This window comes from Rhipicephalus microplus, chromosome 3 (assembly GCF_043290135.1).
Source record: "Rhipicephalus microplus isolate Deutch F79 chromosome 3, USDA_Rmic, whole genome shotgun sequence".
Taxonomy (NCBI): domain Eukaryota; kingdom Metazoa; phylum Arthropoda; class Arachnida; order Ixodida; family Ixodidae; genus Rhipicephalus; species Rhipicephalus microplus.
This window is the reverse complement of record NC_134702.1, coordinates 77533171-77553130: the sequence shown is the minus strand read 5'-3', so window position 1 is coordinate 77553130 and position 19960 is coordinate 77533171. Positions and strand designations below refer to the sequence as shown.

The 19960-nt window shown below is 48.2% G+C and overlaps 1 protein-coding gene across 1 annotated transcript in view; it reads left to right on the top strand.

Moving 5' to 3' along the window:
• The window catches only part of LOC119173209 (switch-associated protein 70), a 29299-nt gene extending 9718 nt beyond the window's left edge, over positions 1 to 19581 (top strand). The window contains exons 7-10 of the mRNA XM_037424163.2: positions 2671 to 2828; positions 4023 to 4168; positions 17689 to 17887; positions 19219 to 19581. Of these exons, the coding sequence (XP_037280060.2) occupies positions 2671 to 2828; positions 4023 to 4168; positions 17689 to 17887; positions 19219 to 19368 (653 nt within the window). The 3' untranslated portion in view covers positions 19369 to 19581. The remainder of the gene's footprint in view (positions 1 to 2670; positions 2829 to 4022; positions 4169 to 17688; positions 17888 to 19218) is intronic.
• The last annotated feature ends 379 nt before the right edge of the window (positions 19582 to 19960 follow it).

The following is a 19960-nucleotide window of genomic DNA, read 5'->3' as shown; positions in this document are numbered from 1 at the left end:
GTTGATAATTTGATGCTGCACGCTATCTTCAGTGATCACGTTTCCAGACCTTCAGCATCCACAGAGGTCTTAGCTGTTCCGTGCTGCGCTTTTCGTAGAGCAAATTTGCCACTTACAGCGATGACATTGACTGCTTCTTCGTCTTTGTCCGCGCCTTCGAAGCGCACAAAGCCCCCTCGTAGGCTCATGACGGAGAAGAAAGCCTCCGTCATCAGACAGGTCCTACGCGGTTGGTCGCAGGTAGTGGTGAAGAGGGAGTTCGGAATTTGGGATGGTAGTTGTAACCTTAAAAGACAAGAAGAGAGCAGAGTGGATTAGGGAACAAACGGGGGTTAAGGATATCATTGCTGATATCAAGAAGAAGAAATGGACATGGGCCGGGCATGTAGCACGTAGACAGGAAAACCGCTGGTCGTTAAGGGTAACTAACTGGATTCCCAGAGAAGGCAAGTGGGTTAGGGGGAGACAGAAGGTTAGGTGGGCAGATGAGATTAAGAAGTTTGCAGGTATAAATTGGCAGCAGCAAGCACAGGACCGGGTTAACTGGCGGAACATGGGAGAGGCTTTTGCCCTGCAGTGGACGTAGTCTGGCTGATGATCATGATGATGATGATGATGATGTTGTTTCAGACTTGATTAAAAACAAGGCGATATCTTGAAAGTGGCTTCCAAATAAACGGGCTGGAAAGAAGAATGCGAGCCAGTGTCTTTACCCAAAGCTCAAGGAAGCGCTCGTGTGACTCAGTGCCATGATCGCAAAGAAAATCCTGGTGTAAGGCGACATCCTGAAGCAGCAGGCAGAGGTTTTCGCGCTTCAGATGCGCATGAAAGACTTCAAGTTCAGCGATGGATGGCTCCGCAATTTCAAGAGCCGCAATGACTTGAAGTTAAAGAAGATGTGCAGGGAAAGTGGCGGCATCGACAATTCCGTTTTCACTGAATATCTGGTTGGAAAGCTGCAGCCTTTGCTTCAGCAGTTTCCACCTAATGATATTTTCAACTGCGACGAAACTCGACTGTTCTACAAGCTGCTGCCAGAGAAAATGCTTGCGTTTGCTGGTGACCCCTGCCTTGGCGGCAAGCACGGCAAGGAGCAGCTGACTGTGCTCGTTAGCAGCAACATGTCAGGCAGCAAGACGCTTCTGTTACTAGTAATAGGCAAGTCGAAGCATCCAAGATGTTTCAAGGGGGCAGTGACTCTGCCTGTTCTCTATGAAGCTAACAAGAAGGCGCGGGTAACGAAGTAGTAATTCGAAGTGTACGTGCGCAAGCTGGACAGAAGGTTCAAGCAAAAAAAATCGAAGAGTTCTGCTGTTTGTGGATAACTGCGCTGTGTATGGCCACATCAAGAACCTAAAGGCTATACAGATTGAATTTTTGCCACCGAGCACCACAGCAATCTTGCAGCCGATGGACCAAGGCGTGATTCGGAACTCAAAGCATCATTGCAAATCACGCGTGCTCAGCCGCATGGGGCTCTGCTCTGACAACGAGAAAAGCTACGCTGTTGACCGCTAGCATGCCGCAGCGGCTACACTGCTGCGGCATGCTAGCGGAATCGTGGAAGGCGGTTATGCAAGAGACTCCGCGGAACTGCTTTCGCCATGCGGGCTTCACACTCGTTGCAGAGACGACCGTCTCGCCCCAAGTGGACAGCGTGTGTGACTAACTGCCATCCGCGGATGTTGCCTTCGACGACCTGTGTGCTGCCGGCGTGTCGATTCCAGCCGGGATAACCTTTGAGGGCTTCGCCGACGCTGACAGACTTCGAGCTATGTGCGGACTTGACCGATGACGAAATCATTCGTCAAGTTACGGAGGATTCCGACGACTCTGACATGGAGATCGAAGGGCCATCTCCTACGCAGCCAACAAGCTCGGAGTTGACGCGAGCACTGATGACACTGCCATTGGTGTACAGCGGCAACATGACGTTGAGGCAGATATAATTGCGGGTAAGCAAAACGTCGTGCAAAAGAAAATAGGTGACTTCTTTGCCCCCAAGTGGTGACCTATGAGGTAGCGCCGGCCACGTCGGATTTCTTTCTTTATATAAACAGCTGTTTTCAAAGCCACCTAAACGATGCATTAGCCGAATTGCAATGGGACTCTTGTACTCCGGCCGTTACTTTCTCCGTCAGCGAAAAATACCTACAAAAAAAGGTGCGTTTTCACGTGCATTCATTTTTTCGGACTGCCCGATTTTCCGAATGTTTTCCCGGTCCCTTGAGTGTCTGGGAAATCGGACGTCGACTTTAATGCACCATTAGACAACAGCTACTGTCAATAAATAGATGGCAGAATAACTGCTACTGTGAGTACAACAGTTGAGATCGTTTGCTTTAGGGTTTTTATATTCCGGCAACAAGAGAACTAGCTCTCTTTGAGTTTTAAGCATAGTGTATATGTATTAGTAGGTGAACATGGTGCATAGGCAGTTTTACTATACGCAGGAATCACTATGCTAACGTGTCGTAAAGTTGCTCTCAAAAACAATTTCCGTCCTAGTAAACTGCAAAGAGCACCCCGCTGCTATAAGCGCTTGTCCTGTACTGTGTGTGTTCTGTCATGTCCGGAAACTGATTTGTGCTCTGCAGTTTACTGTTATGAACCAACTATCCCAGCGACGAATTCTCTTACAATTGTCGTGCTACCACCTGCCACATGCAGCCATCCAGACAGCAGCACAGCACTCATACACACATCGCTCCTACCAGCGCCACCTGGCCATCAAACGCCGGAACGAGAGGCAGGCCTGTCACACCAGGAAGCAGGAAGAGGAGCGACAGCGACTGCAGCACCTCGCACAGCTCGAGAAGGAGAAAGAGGTAGCGCATCTCGAATGTAAAAGAACACTTGGCTAGTATTTTATTCAACATCAAGGGACCTGTGAGGAAAGTTTGATTAATAGATTCGTTGAATAATGCACAAGGTAGAAAAAACAATGCACTGTTTCACCTAATTGTGATACATCCCCAAATCTAACACATGCCTCCAGTTTGAGTTCAAGTAGGAAATTTGCTTGAACAGGACATTGCAGAGCCTAAAATATACATACCAGGTAGGAATTGCTTTGTGGCAGCAAGGAAGAGACAATCGATAGGTGGGCATCAGAGCTGCTGTAGCTTTAGCACATAGCAGTAAATAAAGTTTTTTTTTTCTCTCATCAGCATGTTTGACATTCGTTTTCTCTACTGAGAGTCACTTTCTTGCTTTAAATGATTGGGCAGTGCCGTGTCAGTGCAAAACACTCATAGCTTACCTCTTGGAGCCCAAACACCATACGTGCAAAAATACCTGCAACATCTATGAGTGACACGATGGACGTCACAGTCGCCTGCACAACCGAACCCCATTTATCCATTAATGTGACAGCTTTGGTGACAGATTTTCAATGTTGCTGGCATGAATATGACTGCTCTGTCATGAAACCCGTGGGATGCTTGTGGTATATACTAATGTAAAAGCAATATGTCGTTGTAAGAAATGGCATACTAAAACACTTCCGAAGGTGGAGTACACAGTCGGTCTAGTCTGTTATGTTCATTGAAAACGCTTTTTATCTAGATTAACTGACATAGAAAGCGGAAGGCTAAATGTTCATAGGTTTCTTTCTTCATTTTTTTGTTACTAAAGATCTTGCAATATTTTTTTCTTTCATGCACGCATGAGCATTTTTAAATTTATTTGCACGTTCTGTATGCACGATCATTGAACATGTGCTGTGGTGTGTGCGTGACACATGGCGGGACATCACTGGTGTATGTCCTGTTGCGGCTTTCTGCTGCTTGTTGCACATAGCATTTCTGGGTAATCAGCGACATATGCTAGAGTTTTAAAACCAAGTGACTGAATGATTTGGACTGATTGACAGATTGTGCAAGTGGCCTGTTTCGTTGCTGATTGCATGCCTGTTCACTGTCTTGTGGATTTGTGCTTTAGGAACTCCTCTGACAGTGACATGTTCTCAACGTCTGTGCTTTCATGCCTTCAGAGAATTGTCTTTCTATTGGTCCTCCCAGGCTCGCAGGCAGGCAGAAGAGCAGCTCAAAAGTGAGCACCAGAAACGACAAGAGTTGGAAGCGGCTCAGCAGGAACTTGAACGAAAGCTCGAGGAAGAGAGGCAGGCCAAGAGGGACGAGGAGATTGTGCGGACTTTGCAGTCCAGGTATTTGTCAATGCAGACTTTATTTTTGTCGCCCGTGATTTGCCCCTGCTTCCTAAGGAGGGACGCTGCCTTTGAAAACGAAAAAAATTGCCAAAAAGTTGATTTTTAGGAAACCACATATTCGGGCAGTGCAGCTGAGCGCGACGCGGCATTTGTTCACAGTATCCTGAAGTTCGTAGTAAATGAACACAGCTTTTAAAGAAAATTGCGAGTGAAAACACAAACTTTTTAGCCCCAAAAAGTCCGTGATGCACGTGTTTCAAAGAGCAGGAATGATGAGAGCGGTTTCGAGTTCATTTAAAACGGCAAGGGGCTCGTTTGCCGAGGCCCGTGGCATAAGCTGCGTGAGGCGCTGGCTCCAAAGTTTTGTCATTCTCGCAATCCGATTTCTCCAAATCGCTCTCGCCACGTAATTAATTCACAATGCTCCAATCCTTGCACGGTTCTGCAGTGTCGGCATCATCATCTGCCGTATTTAACCCACCGCAACAGATGTCCCACCCGCTCTCCCAGGTCGGAATCGACGATGCGCTGCCACAAATCGCCACCGCAGTTCGGAAGCTCCAGGCTCGGCATCGGGCCCGACGTCGACAAAGTCGGCCTCGCGAAAACAGTTTCGCGCCCATGTAGTCGTCAACGCCGCCTACGAAATATTCACCATCTCCACAGCTGAATACCAGGACGCCCGAAGCGGCAAGTTGGCTGCCAGGTAATCAACAGCTATGAGCAAGCGCTCCGCAACACGGCATCTAACGCGTGGATTACGCTCAAGCCAAGCGGTCACACTTTCCACGTTTTGTTGAGCGGCAGGAAAAATCGTGCTAGTCCTCTCGTCGGCCATCATGACCACACACGCAAAACAAGAGTGAGCAAGATGCGCACACGCGACACACACCTTTAGAACGCGTGGGACAGCTCTGGGCCCGTTTCCAGTAAAAAAACGAAACTAATTCGAGCCAGTGTGGCGGGCGTCGCGGAGTGATGGAGACGGGCGAAGGGCTTGTGATCAAGAGAGAAGAGCAGACTTGCGATAGAAGGGCAAGAAGTTGCGATAAGGAGAGGGGAGGATGCAGCGGGAGGGCGATCTTAGAAACCAAAACACACGGGAAGGAGGCAGGTTGACTAGCTTGCTTAAAAGGTCCGGGAAACTCGCACATAGAAAAAATTTGAAAGAGTGCCTGCGCACGCAGAAGTCAAAGCATGGCCTCCTGGATCGGTGCGCACAGCGGTGTTCGAAGAATCGGCGGCCGTGGTCAGAAAATCGTTTCGTTGCACCGGCGGGTTTGGGTGGCCTCAAGAACTTGGATATTTCGCGATTTGTTCTACGCAAATCAACAGCCGTTTTCGTGCTTCCGCACACACGGGGAAGGCATGCTGAGCCTAGTGCAAAGTGAGCGAAAACAAGTCCTAAACACGAAAGGAATCGCAAATGATCAGTGTCGGTGGGGTAGCGTACGCGCGTGCACTAGACGCAGACTATCGGATACAGTCGGTGGCCGATGATGTTGGCAAATGGTCTGGTCACTCCAGGCTGGCGACGCCAACGACAGTACCAGCCATCAAAAACAGGGTAGGTGGCCGACCGGTCGTCAAAAGATCGGTGGCAGTGTGAAAACACGGGTCTTGTCTGGCAATGCGGGGTGCTCAGAGTAGTGGGAGGACAAAGGACGGAGGGGCGCGTAAAAAAAAAACCAGTCGGGCATGGAGGAAGGAAACAGCTTTCCTTCCTCCATGGCTTGGGGAAAGCGGCAACTAGAGGGTCGCGGAGGCAGGGTCGGCGTTTAGCAATAAAAATGTATGGGCACCGCGCCGATGCCTGATCGGTGGTCGAAATTGGTGTCCGAAAGGCAGCAGACCGCCGACTTCGTTCGCTGTAACCGATCAGCGGCGCTCGGAGACGTTCTTTGTAAGTGCAATTTTGTGCCATTGAACCAATGTGTATTTTCACGGTCACGCGGATATTGTTTGTTTTAAGCGAAAGTTCGTTTTAAGTGGGGCCGTTATATGTGGTCTCAACTGTACGTCTCGTAAACTACCATTTCTGTAAATATCAATGTCTAACTCATCACGAAACTGTTTGAAATAATGTCAACAACAAGCCACCGCAGCCCTTGAGCGACATGAGAGCACTCAAAACAGCCCAACTTGGCGCGATCGCAGTTTCTCGATTGCTTGACAGAGCTCCGCCATTTCGGTGTTTTGTTTGTGAATTCTTGCACTTTCTTTTCCTGCCACCCACGGTTACGGGGGCAGTGCAGGAGAGGAGCAAACTGCTAATGATTGGAGTGCTCGCGAGAGCTTTGAAGTTTCCCGCGGCAGAGACGCGCCGCTGGGATTGGGCAATGTGCATGCTCCTCAAGGAGGAGAAGATTGTGATTGTGATGCTCCTCAAGGAGGAGAAGACTGTGATTGGCTGCTGCGCGCGGAGACGTAGTACTCTTGCACATAATGCGGCTCTCTATCGTCTGCTGCTCGTCCGTCCCCGGCATTCCTTGTTCCGCTCGCTGTCGTGTATCGTTGCAGCCGTTCGCATACTCCGTGTTTCAATTGTTTTTACAAAAGGATTTTCAAACGTGTTCATGAGACGATTTTCAACTGTCTTTACGAAACTGTTGTTGCATTCGCTCACAATGCGTCCAACGAAAAGGAAGACGCAACAAGTGTTCGGTGCAAGGAAGCGAACTATGAAGGTTGTTCGCATAGCGATGATCTCCGCTTGCACGTACTCCAACGGTGATCGCGCCGACAGTACATGTGGTGCAGCTTCTTCATCTACGCAAGAGTGTGGTTGCATTGACGCGCCTAAACACGGGACTCCTGTTCCACCGGTACTAAAATTTGACATTGCAAGTGCGCCTGCTGGTGTCTTTTGCTTACCGACGGCGGCTTCCACATCCTCTCCTTCATCCGCCTCCGAGAGTGCGATCACGTCGTCAACAGTGCACTTGCGAACACGTTTTCTTACGTGTGAAGAGAAAGAGGCAGCGGGTAAACAACGCGCTGCTGTTTAAAGAGAACTTGGCGCTATGCCAGCGACGAAGCAGAAATTTCAGGCAATGGAGCGTGATCAATGGAGCCCGACATGGCCATTCAATGGGTAGCCGAGAAAGATTCACTGCGCTTGAAAAATGCCAAGAAGAGATCCTTGGAGAAGACGGAAAGGCAGCAAAGAAAGAGAGTGCCAAAGGACACCTTCAGTTATGCTGCAGGGTTGTGCCCAAAACTTTCAAATGTCGTTTTCTCAAAATAACTGTTTTGGCTAGTGAGACTGCTTGTTCCAGCCAAATGTGGGGAACCACTCATCCTATTTTCATGTCTTTTTTTGTTATGTGCGTGAATGAATTTCTGAGGGGGAGACGAGCCCATTTTTTAATATATTGTGTCTGTTATTTATGATACCTAATCAAAACTTGATTAATAATATCCCAATCACAAACACTGAATTTGATGGTCTGTTAAATCTTTCCAGTAAGGAAATTCAAAAAAAAAAAAAGAGCTCTGTTACCCCTGGTGTATCAAGCCGAGAATCATCGATGTTAATTTTACACTACCAGCATCTTTTGAAAGTTCTCCAGGCCCTGAATAAGAGAACCATGTGCACTATTCTGACATACTGCCATAATTGCCCCGCCGCGGTGGTCTAGTGGCCAAGGTACTCGGCTGCTGACCCGCAGGTCGCGAAATCAAATCCCGGCTGCGGCGGCTGCATTTTCGATGGAGGCGGAAATGTTGTAGGCCCGTGTGCTCAGATTTGGGCGCACGTTAAAGAACCCCAGGTGGTCGAAATTTCCGGAGCCCTCCACTATGGCGTCTCTCATAATCATATGATGGTTTTGGGACGTTAAACCTCACATATCAATCAACATACTGCCATAACTGGAGAACCAGATTGGAGCCATAACTGGAGAACCATTAACATACTGCCATAACTGGAGAACCATAACTGGAGAACCAAATTTCGGAGTAGTTCTAATGCTCTTTCTATATTAATCTATCCTGAAAATTTCATTGAGATATCTCAATAAACAAAAAAGTTGGTATCTGATTGTAGCCTCCCCCCTTAAATTGATTGTTTCAATAATTGAAACAACCGGTTTTATTTTGTAGCTTTAGATGTGGCACATGTACCACATCTCATGACACATGTTCTCCTGGCGAATTAGTCATTAGATTGAACGCCCTGGAGCAAGAGGTGGTGCTGTGCTCCCACAGTGGCTGAAGTCTCTGAAGGTGCTTTGGCAGTGGCGCTACCAAGCGCTGTGTGATGGTAACAAGGTTATGCGTGCTTGAGGAAGAGCACTTTTTCTATTTTGTGACTTGACGGGATCTGCAACAGTCGGATCTTGGGGAGGTCTGTGGGTGCGATACAATGGCCCATTTCCACGGGCCTTCATTGTAAATCGGTCATCTGCAGCACCACATTCTAGGTCCAGTATTTAGGACTGAAACAGAACAATTTAGGGCTAAGTAATGCAGAAATGTCCATTTCCCCCGCTTTCGGTACGGGTTATATCAGCATAATTCTGACTCGAAAGCACAGATCAAAGGCAACATTATCTTTCGATATCAGATTCGTCACGACATAATGTCGTTATCACAAGCTCATGCCAGTCCCCATACTAAAAAATTTGATGTCTCGTTTGAATCCTTAAGTACTGTACATTGTATGTGTTATGTGCTGTATTGGCATTTATATTAAACTATTTAGCATGTTATCATACATGGTTAATATAGGACTCTGCTGGTGAGCTCACCGTGATGTAAAGGCACCAGTTAATACAGCAGAACTTTGTTGATTTGTTCCCACTTAATACGATTTCTCAGCTCCTACACTCGCACTGGGCGAAGACTAAAAATAACCCACTGAAGATATGTGTAATACGTACCCGTTAATGTGTCTCCAGTAAGAACTTGTATTTATCAGGCACGTCCAGCACCCTGGAAAACTGGGGGCGTAGGATACGTTCTGCTGTAGGAAACTCATTGAATTGTGCAAAAAGGGCCCTCTTGTGTGCTTGTTAAGCAGTGAGTGGCAGACTGCCGCCACGATGTGATGGTGGCTGATCCGCAGCACCCAATTTCTTCCCCGCTATGCCTTCTCTGAATTATCCCCTCCGTGTCTTCTGTGAATAGCCTACTTGATTGTCCCTTTGCGCCTTCTCCAAAGTACAGTCGAACCTACTTATAACGATCCCAGGTATAAGGATCTATCGGTTATAGCGACCATATTTCCGTGCACTTACGATTTTCCTATGCTATCTTTTGTAACTGAGCTTACATATAGCAAACATTTTTCAAAGCCACCTACATTTACTATGAACAGCTCAGACACAGTCGTGGTAAAAATATGGCGTGGTAAAAAAAGAAAAAGAAGTTCGAACAGGCATTCTGAAGCATGAGAGAGGTGCATGCTTTCACGTGTCCATGCTCTCACGTGTCCCACTTTACTTTACTTGTGAAGAAGATACTGTCATGAGTGTTACTTTGGTGTGCTCGGTTTGAACCAACAAAGACTGTGAGCAATACTTGGCGCAAATCGCGCCCCAGTGTTCAAGAACCATCGCGCGTGTAGTAGATAGTTTTGTTCAGGTCTCATACAGGATGCGAACACTCAAGATTATTCCAGGGCTTGTGCTACCAACAGTGATAAGGCTAGGAAGTTCGACGTGTGATGTATAAAAGACTACACAGCCCAATGATAGTCAGCTGATTGATGACTGACGCTACGTCCGCCACTATAAGTGTGTGTATTGCTGTAATATTATTTTCCGTTTTCCGGCTACACGTTCGGCCAAATAAACAGTTCTTTCTTGAGTTTACTGACCACTGTCTTCATAAATGTCACAACTACGTGATAATACCATTGACCATAGTGAGCACCGCTCTCGCACTAATTTCAGATGCCAGCCATGGTATAGTGGAACCTTTTCACGCATCTTTGTTACATGATGATAATGATCATCTGGCTTGCATGCCTTTTTTAATGCCACGAGCTGAGTACTTCCAGGTCATGAACAGTGTGCATGCTATCAGCATGACATAGCATTTCTGATTGGAAAGTAGATAGCATTGAAATTTAAAAAAAAGTAAACATGAGCAAGCCAGTCGACTAATATTGCTGTGGGACTTCAAGATGCAACAAATGGTGCTACTGTTTTTAGTATGCGTTTCCACTGGTTATTGCATTGCTGGGTTGACCTTGAGATGGTGGATTTAATCCCAGCCTCAGTTACTAAGTCTCCATTGACACAAAATGCAGAAGGTACATGTGTAACTAATTTTATGTGCATTCTAAGGGATGTCTGGCTGTTTTACATAATCTGAATTGTTCTGTTACATCTTTTTTCACTCATGTGATTAGGGCTTTGACCCGCAATGTCTGAAAGCCTGTTTTACATAATCTGAATTCTTCTACTACATCTTCCTTCAGTCATGTGATCAGGGCTCTGACGCTCGATGTCTGAAAGTCTTTTGCTAGTGAGCTTCTGTCATTCAGTTATTGATATACCATATTTACTCACATAATTTCCGCACTCCTAATATTTGGCTGGCTCTACAAAAAAAATTATTTACTGGTATATTTAGTGCTCCACAACCTGCCCAAGGCAGCTCGCCGGCGTGCGCACGAAGACACTTTGGACTATTGGATTCTTTGGATGGGCACCCCGGGTGCGCGGCCCACCAATGAGGGGAGCACAGCCAAACGGGCTGCGAGTGAGAAGTCCCTTCATTCCAGGACTCCCCCCGAACCAGGGCCCTGAGAATACTGTGCACGAACACTCAAACCTGTTGACGGATCGCTGGAACTGCTCTGGCGTTTTCCCCCTCGATCTGTCCATCTTTATAACTGTGATACTGCACGCCCACATCGTGGCATGGACAACTTGTGACACCAGAGGCACGCATGCGCCTGTTGGGTCTACTGTTCTCGTCGTTCTCTGTGTCTGCGATGCAACGCACTCTTGGTTGCTTTCGGAAGTTTAGGTTTCGCCGTCCGTCCGTTGTGTTTGTAGTGTTCTCTTGCGATGGGCTACAGTAAATATATTATCACGGGGGTGAGAGAATGAATTAAATTAATATATTTACAAAATATACTGGTAGAGTCAGAGGCAGCTGCAGTCAAGATGGAGGTACAACAGCAACAACACGAGCACGGTCGCTTTCATCGTCTTCGTCGTCTATGATGCTCTCTCGTTGCCAATGTCGTGTAACATATAACCCCCCGCCGCTGGCAGCGCAGTCTCTGTGCCTAAAGGAGAGTAGGATCATATGCGGAGATGTATGGTTTCAGGCGGGTCACGTGGACGACGTCAGTAGCAGGTACGTACGACGACGACTGACTGTACAACGGAGCAATCTCTTATGTGACCTCTTTAAGCCGGCGTAAAGCCTTGTAAGGCCCCGAGTAGCGAGACAGGAGCTTTGAAGAGAGGCCAACGTGGCGGCATGGTGTCCAGAGGAGGACCAATGAACCTGGAGAATAGGAAACTACTCTGTGATGGCTATCGTAGCGGGCCTTCTGAGAGAGCTGCGAGCCAAGAAGACGTTCCCGTGCGATTTGGCGGGCCACTTGAGCCCGAGCAGTGGCATCCTGGGCGTACTCTGTAACCGTTTGCGTAGTTGATGGGAGCAGAGTCTCGAAGGGTAACGCTGGATGGCGGCCGTACAATAAATAAAAGGGGGAGAAGCCAGCGGTGTCGTGGCGTGACGAATTGTACGCGAATGTCACATAAGGCAAAGTACTATCCCAATCAAGGAGATCTTTGGAAACGTACATGGAGAGCATTGTTGTCAAGGTTCGATTTAGGCACTCGGTAAGACCATTTGTTTGTGGGTGATAGGCCGTAGTGAGCTTGTGACGCGTCGAACACGAGCGCAGGATGTCGTCTACTACTTTTGAAAGAAATGAGCGACCAGCGACCACGTTCGGTGAGCAGCTGTTGAGGAGCGCGATGGTGAAGAATTACGTCATGAAGCAAGAAGTCCGCGGCGTCAGTGGCACAGCTTGTCGGTAGCGCTCGTGTGATAGCGTATCTTGTTGCGTAGTCAGTGGCCACGGCTATCCACTTGTTTCCAGTGAGAGAAGTAGGAAATGGTCCAACGAGATCAAGACCGACGCGGTAGAAGGGGACGGTGGGTATGTCTATTGGTTGGAGTGGACCAGCTGGTGGCAATGTGGAATGTTTGGAGCGCTGGCAGGACTCGCAAGCAGCAACGTATTGGCGCACAGAACGGCAAAGGCCTGGCCAGAAGAATCTACGCCGCACGCGATCGAACGTGCGCGTGACCGCAAGATGTCCAGTGGTTGGGGTGTCGTGAAGCTGTTCAAAAACAGCGAAACGGAGTGTCGCAGGAACTTCGAGTAGTAGCTCTGGTCCTTCGGCGCTAGAGTTGCGTCGGTAATGAATGCCATCACGTAGAACGAAGAAGTGTAGCGACGGGTCTACGTGGGGCAAACGTAGACTGTGCTTGATATACGGCAAGTGGACATCGCTGAACTGTTCCTTGGGTATGTCGGTGAAAGCAGACATGGCGAAGACACAAGGGTCAGAATCGTGCTGAAAGGTCGGGTGGGTCCACGGGGGGACGGGATAGACAGTCGGCATCCTGGTGCAATAGGCTAAATTTGTATGCCAAGTCAAAGCTGTATTCTTGTAGTTTCAAGGTCCAACGGCCAAGTCGTCCAGTTGGATCTTTAAGGGACGACAGCCAGCACAAGGCATGATGATCTGTAATTACTGTAAAGGTGCGGCCAAACAAGTATGGTCGAAATTTCCCGACTGCCCAGACTAGTGCGATGAACTCACGCTCTGTAATGGAAAACTTGCTCTCCGAAGGAGAAAGGAGGCGACTGGTATAAGCAATGACGCGATTCTGTCCTCGTTGCCGCTGGGCGAGAACAGCACCAATTCTATGTCCGCTGGCATCGGTACAAACTTCAGTATGGGCTGACGAGTGGAAAGGGGCCAAGATTGGTGGGGAAGTAGGTAATGTTGTAAGGGTGCTGAAAGCAGTTGTTTGGTCAATACCCCAATAAAAAGGCATGTTCTTCTTCAGTAGCTCCGTAAGTGGTCGGACAATGTCAGCAAAATTCTTCACGAAACGTCGAAAGTAAGAACAAAGGCCGGTAAAACTCCGTAAATCTTTTGCGGAACGTGGTACGGGAAAATCTTTGACAACTCGAATTTTGTCAGGATCAGGTTGCACGCCTCGAGCACTGACAAGGTGGCCCAACACAGTGATTTCCCGGCGGCCAAAACGACATTTGGAACAATTGAGCTGAAGTCCTGCTGTCCAGAAAACCTCCTGAACAGCCGATAGGCGGCTAAGGTGGCTTTCAAATGTAGGTGAAAATACGATGACATCATCGAGATAGCACAGGCATGTAAACCATTTGTATCCACGCAGGAGAGGGTCCATCATCCTTTCAAATGTAGCTGGGGCATTACACAATTCGAATGGCATAACCTTGAACTGGAGTGGTTTTGGGACGTTAAACCCCATAAATCAATCAATCAATCAATCAATCAACCTTGAACTGGAAAAGTCCATCCGGTGTGATGAATGCGGTTTTCTCATGGTCTCGATGATCGACAGAAATCTGCCAGTACCCTGATCGCAAGTCGGTAGATGAAAAGTAGGCAGACTCATGTAGGCAGTCGAGAGCATCGTCAATCCGCGGCAGTGGATACATGTCTTTACGTGTTACTTTGTTTAAGTGACGGTAGTCTACGCAGAAGCGCCAGCTGCCATCCTTCTTCTTGACTAGCACGACCAGCGATGCCCATGGACTGCAGGAAGGTTCGATGACGGCTTTTGTGAGCATTTCTTCAACTTCGTGCTGGATAACTTGTCGCTGAGCATTAAACACGCGATAAGGACGCCGTCAGATGGGGCTGGCGTCTCCAGGGTTAATCCTATCAGTCACAAAGGATGTCTGACCCAAAGGGCGGTCATCAAAATCAAAGATGTCGCGGTAGGATTTTAGCAGGTGCCGAATATCAGCTGTCTGTGCTGGAAGAAGGTCCGGGGCGATCATCTTGTCGAAGGTGGCTTCTGCTGCGCTCTTTGAGGAGAACGGGAGCAGAGGACAAAGATTCGGCAACGAACGCCAAAATGGCAGCATCTATAGAATAAACTTTTGCCAAAGTCATACCTTGTGGGATAACTTGAGCGCACCAGCTGAAGTAGCTTGAGCGCACCAGCTTGAGCGCACCAGCTGTAGTCATACCTTGTGGGATAACTGGAGCGCACCAGCTGAAGTATAGGATCGGAAGAGATGCTGTATTTCCCAAGACTGTCAAGTGTGTGAGGCACGGCAACATTTTTTGCTAGTAGAGCCTCAGCAATAGGTGTCAACATGTAGTCACCATCGGGAACAGGAGGGACAGATCTCAGGTGCACGTAAGTAATAGCTTGAGGTGCTAGGCGAACGTGATTTGCAGAATACAGACGGTGTTGAGCTGGTGTTGGGTCGTCATGGTAACATGGTAAATCAAGTTGAAGCATGCCGGTTCCACAATTAATAAGGGTAGAGTGGGCGGATTAAAAGTTCATGCCGAGGATAAGTTCATGGGAACATTTCTTGAGCACAGCAAATAGCACTGTCGTGGAGCGATCGGCCACACTTATACGCGCGGAGCACATTCCAAGCACAAGAATTGTGCCGCCGTTGGCGACCTGGATGAGTGGTACTCTGGGTGGCGTTAAAACTTTTCTAAGGCGAGAACGAAGTTCTGAATTCATCACTGATATGTGAGCCACTGTGTCCACAAGTGCGACAGCGGGTGTGTCGTCTACTTCAGCGTCAATAAGGTTGCGTCGAGTCGGTAGCATGGTCAGAGGATTTGGTGGGCAAGTGGTCTATGCAGCATCACCTCCTGGAGCTGCATCATCTAGTTTTCCCGTGGCAGGTGGTCAGTCGGTGATGTTCGTCCGTGAAATCAGGGCGAGCGAGATGACGGGCGACGGGAGAGCGGTGAACGCGATTGGTGAGCATGCGGAGATGGAGAGCGACGACGATATGGCGGCATAGAAGGAACGTCTTCACTGGTGTCCTGAGGTGACTCCCAGTAAGTTTGAAAGTGTCCATGATTCCTCTCTGGGCGATGGGTGTACCAATAGGATGCTTGATGCCAGTACCACCGAGTGTTAAAATGGCGGGCCACGTGTCCGATACGGTGGCAGTTGAAACAAATCGGGCGATCGTCAGCAGTCCTCCACTCAGCTGGATCGCGAGGGCGCACCGGAAGGTTTTGGCTTTGGGCATACGAAACAGGCGGTCGACGACGGTCGATCAGCTGAGAGGGAGCTGTAGTGCACTCGGAGGCTAGTCCAGCATTGGAAAGCTCTTGTCGCACAATGGCATGTACCAGTGGCACCATCTGAGGGCTTGAGTCACAGGCATGGGAGCACGTGGACGCAGGAGACAGAGCTTCAAGTTCACGTCTGATGACCGTCACGTGCTCTGCAGTTAATGCCGTCTGTAGTGCAGGCCCGTCTTCACACGACCAGGTTGCTGCTGTGTTTGGTAGTCGAGTGAAATTATGGGTGATGCGTCGACTTTTTGCGGCCTCAAAACGCTGGCACTCCTTGATGATGGCATGGACCGTGTTGCAGTCCTTGCATATGAGAAGGTTGAACGCATCATCTGCAATGCCTTTCAATATGTCTGCTACTTTTTCGGTTTCTTCCATGCCATTGTCTGCTTTTCGGCAAAGGGCAAGCATGTCCTGTATGTAAGTCACGTAGGACTCTGATGACGTTTGCGCACGAGATGCCAGCTACTTCTTGGCCACTGCCTTTTCACCCACGGACTTGCCGAAAAGGGCGTGCATCTTTTCTTTGCACGCATCCCAGCTTCCCATTTCATCTTCGTGGTTCTCAAACTACACTTTTGCTGTTCCTTTCAAGTAGAACAGGATATTGGCTAACATAAGAATTTCATTCCAGCGGTAATTCTTACTTGTACGTTCGTATAATGGCAACAATTCTTCAATGTCGACATCATCCGTGCCACAGAACGTGCCCAGATCTTTTAGCTGCGGAAGGACAACAGTTGTCGTTGTAGTCGCCTCGGCGAGAGCGGGTCCTTGATTTGCCATGGTGGAAAAATTCAAGCGTCGGCCACTGCGGAGCTCCGTTATATCGTGTTGTATCCTGCATCACCACCAAATGTCACGGGGGTGAGAGAATGAATGAAATAAATATATTTACAAAATATACAGGAAGAGTCAGAGGCAGCTGCAGCCAAGATGGAAGTACAACAGCAACATCAACACGAGCTCGGTCGCTTTCATCGTCTTTGTCGTCTATGATGCTCTTTCGTCGCCGATGTCGTGTAACATATAACTTCCCGCCGCTGGCAGTGCCGTCTCGGCGCCTAAAGGAGAGTAGGATCATATGCGGAGATGTATGGTTTCAGGAGGGTCACGTGGACGACGTCAGTGGCGGGTGCAGACGACAAAATTCAAGCTTGCTGTTGTGAAGTTTGCTGAAGAAAATGGGGATCATGTCACCGCCAAACACCTCAGCGTGCAGTTCTTCGTGTGATGATTGATGCGATCAGTACGGGAAAAAGCAGAAGAGTGCGCGCTTGCTGACACAAGTTCTCTGCCGCCGAAGAAGGCCTTTTGAATTATGTGCGAACGCTTAGGTCCTCCAGTATTGCCATGTTGTAGGACCTAGTTTCTCCCAGCATTGCCAAGAAAATTGGACTTTCGAATGCGCTGAACAGAACTGAGGGCAATGCACTTGGGAGGGCGGTGACAGCGGTCGTGATGATGATTCTCAATTGGACCTCTCAATCAGCGATTCAGACTAGACCGTGTATGACCGGATCTGACTGGTTAAAGTACATGCTAATTCTGTTAAACGATCAAGTACACTTCATTCTTGCTTCAATTTATTTTATTTTTTTCAATGTATATAACTAACTTGCATTGATGTCACTGTGTCCGCCATCTTCTGGTACTAGCCAGTTAAGGTGCTGCATGAACTCTTCCTTGACCGTGCGGATCAAGAAACTCTGACCTCAGATTAGTGGCGTTGTCCCCTGCAATTTTTCGTGTTCCCCCTTGGCGCGGCTGGCCAACAGAAGGGAGCGGGCAGAGCGCAAAAGAACGGGAGGGGGGAACGACGCTCTTTCTTGCTCTGCACTGACGTTCTCTAATGAGATAGAAAGTCTTGGTGGCTGTCATCTTTAAATACCCAGCTCAGAGAACCCGTCCGTGACATCATGTGCATTAGTACTATTGAAAGCTATTTTGTATGCGTTCCCGAAATCCCTAAATAGTTCTTCCCCCTTTCTCGGAGCCCCAAAATTGCGAAAAAGAAAGTGCGCAAATTTCGCGAGTAAATACAGTATCCTGTCCAGGTGTTTAGTCGGTGCTGATCAGTTATTTGAAAGCCAGGGTGTTTGTAATAAGTTTCACATGTACCACTTGTGTAGCAAAACCAGGTTCGAGTTCTTAACACAGTTGATGGTTAAGCGTTGAGCCACCTTTTTGGCATTTTGGCAGGATCTTGGCTGAGGAGTGGGAGAAGCGAGAGCAGTTGGAGCAGGAGAGAGCCGAGCAACAAAAACAACTGGAAGAGGAGTCTCGGCGCAGAGAGCACCTCGAGCAGCTGCGCCGCCAGAAAGACCGGGAGATCAACTCCATTGCTCAGAAGCTGTCATCGTTGAAAACAGAAAAAGTACTGCTCAACTCACAACTCGAGGTAAGTCTCTTGCTGCGTTATCTTCGGGTCGTTCTTGCAGTGGTGGGAAACCTGTGCCATACTGCTCCAGATGGGTCTTTTTTGTCTAACTTGTGCCATTGCTGCATCACAAGACGGTTGTTTTGGAACCAAAAGTATTGTTGACAACAGGCATCGCTAGGGGATGTTACGTGATGGTCGCCATACTGTACACTTGCACTGCTGAAAACGCACGGAATAGGCCAATCAATTATTCTGACTTCCGCATAATTGTGGCGACTCCTAATGCACGCTTTTAATAACCGGCGACTATGCGAGACCATTGAGGCCCCGATCGCTACCGTCTCAATTGTTGTGCAGGACTGCTTTCAGCGTGCATCACTTTGCAGAAATGAAAGCAGCTCGCTGTTGAGGACTTGCGCGTTGTGGATCACAGGCACCGAGACAGCAAGTGTAGCATGTTTCATGAGGCGACAGCCCAAGCGCGCTTCCGCCTGCTTCCAGGACCACTGGAGCATCGCTTGCAGGAAGCTCGCATGGTCGCGTTGATGCAATGGGCTTCTGGCCACATTTGTGCGCTCTCTCAAGCGGAGTAGGCGCAAGCGGCTCGGCACAGTGTGCGCGAATAGGCGAAGCGCTGCACACAACTATCTAGTAGACGACCGGTTGCCTGCGACCGTACCACGTCTAAAAAAAGCCGTGCCAGTTCTCGCTAAGGAGCAAATCGCGGTACACATATAGAGCGCACAGCCGATCATGTCGCTGTGTCAGTCGCTGGGTATCCCGGACTCCACAGTAGTTCTGTCATTGCTTGTCATTGGACGGCGGTCGTGCGAGAACGCCAACCATTTCTGAGCATTGGGAAAAAGAAAGAATGGGCGTCATGGTGGTCATTTTAAGCAGTACACATTTGCTGTGGCTGTGTATTTATCCGCTCTTTAGCGGTGATAATGCACATAAAGAAATGCAAATTGGTACTTGGTCATAGGCATGTGGAAGGGGGGGAGGGGGCTGCACAGTAGTCGCAAGTCATCAAAAGTTGAAAACAGAATACAAGTCACAATGCTGTATTTAGGTTTTCGTCAGGTCACTCTATAAACTGAGAAGGAAAAGAAGATGCCTTATGATAAATCAGATTAAGTTGACCAATACAGTCAATGTTAGTGCCACACTGAAATCCCTTGCTCTTGCATTAGGTCCACATTACTTATTTTTTGCTATTGGCATAGAAAAACTCACCGGAACATAGAGTATGGCAAACCAGGCTAATGTTAGTGTATGGTATTTATACATGCCCTGTGCGATAATTCTTCTTCACATAGTTTTGATCGTACTTCCTTTCATTTCCCTAGCAAACGCAGAAGAAACTCTCCGAAGCAGAATTTACCAGCAAAACGCTGGAACGGAGGCTTCGGAAGGCCAAGAAGAATCAGTCGCCGCTAAAACGTGCCGTGTCCGTGGACCTGACCGACTTCGTGATGTCACCGACCAACAAGGTTTAGCTTAGCCATGCTGCAGAACTCACCTAATCCTGCGAGGTTCTTTGTTCGCGTTTTCATTCCAAGACTTTAGTCTTGTGATTCACTCAGATTTGTTGAGTGATACAGTGCCATTAGTATCGTGTTCCTGTTGCTAAACACTCTGCCAAACCCGCAGGTAACTTTTACGTTGCTCTTAAAGGATGGACCACACATGGTGAGATTTTAGTCATGATATTATGAGATATATAATTATATAGACATATATAGTAATGTTTGCTGCACTTCGGTGTCAAGTTTTCAGCGTAGCATCGACGCATGTCTGAAGTGGCGGGACGCTCAGCCCTTTTTCCCGAAACGTCTTGAGACCAACGCATGAGTACAGGGCAGCTTTGATCATGAAAACTGTTGGTTCTTTTATCGCTGCTTTTTGTTGTTGCATTGACGTATCTTCAGTGTAAGTTTATTATACCATAAAAAACATAGTGGTACTATCATTTTCCAGGTGAATTGTTCATTCCTACCTTGGTAACTTTTGCCAACACTCGTGACTTGAAACTCAAAACTCGGAACGCGTTAGGACTTAATAGCATAGCATAGCTACTCATAAGTTTAG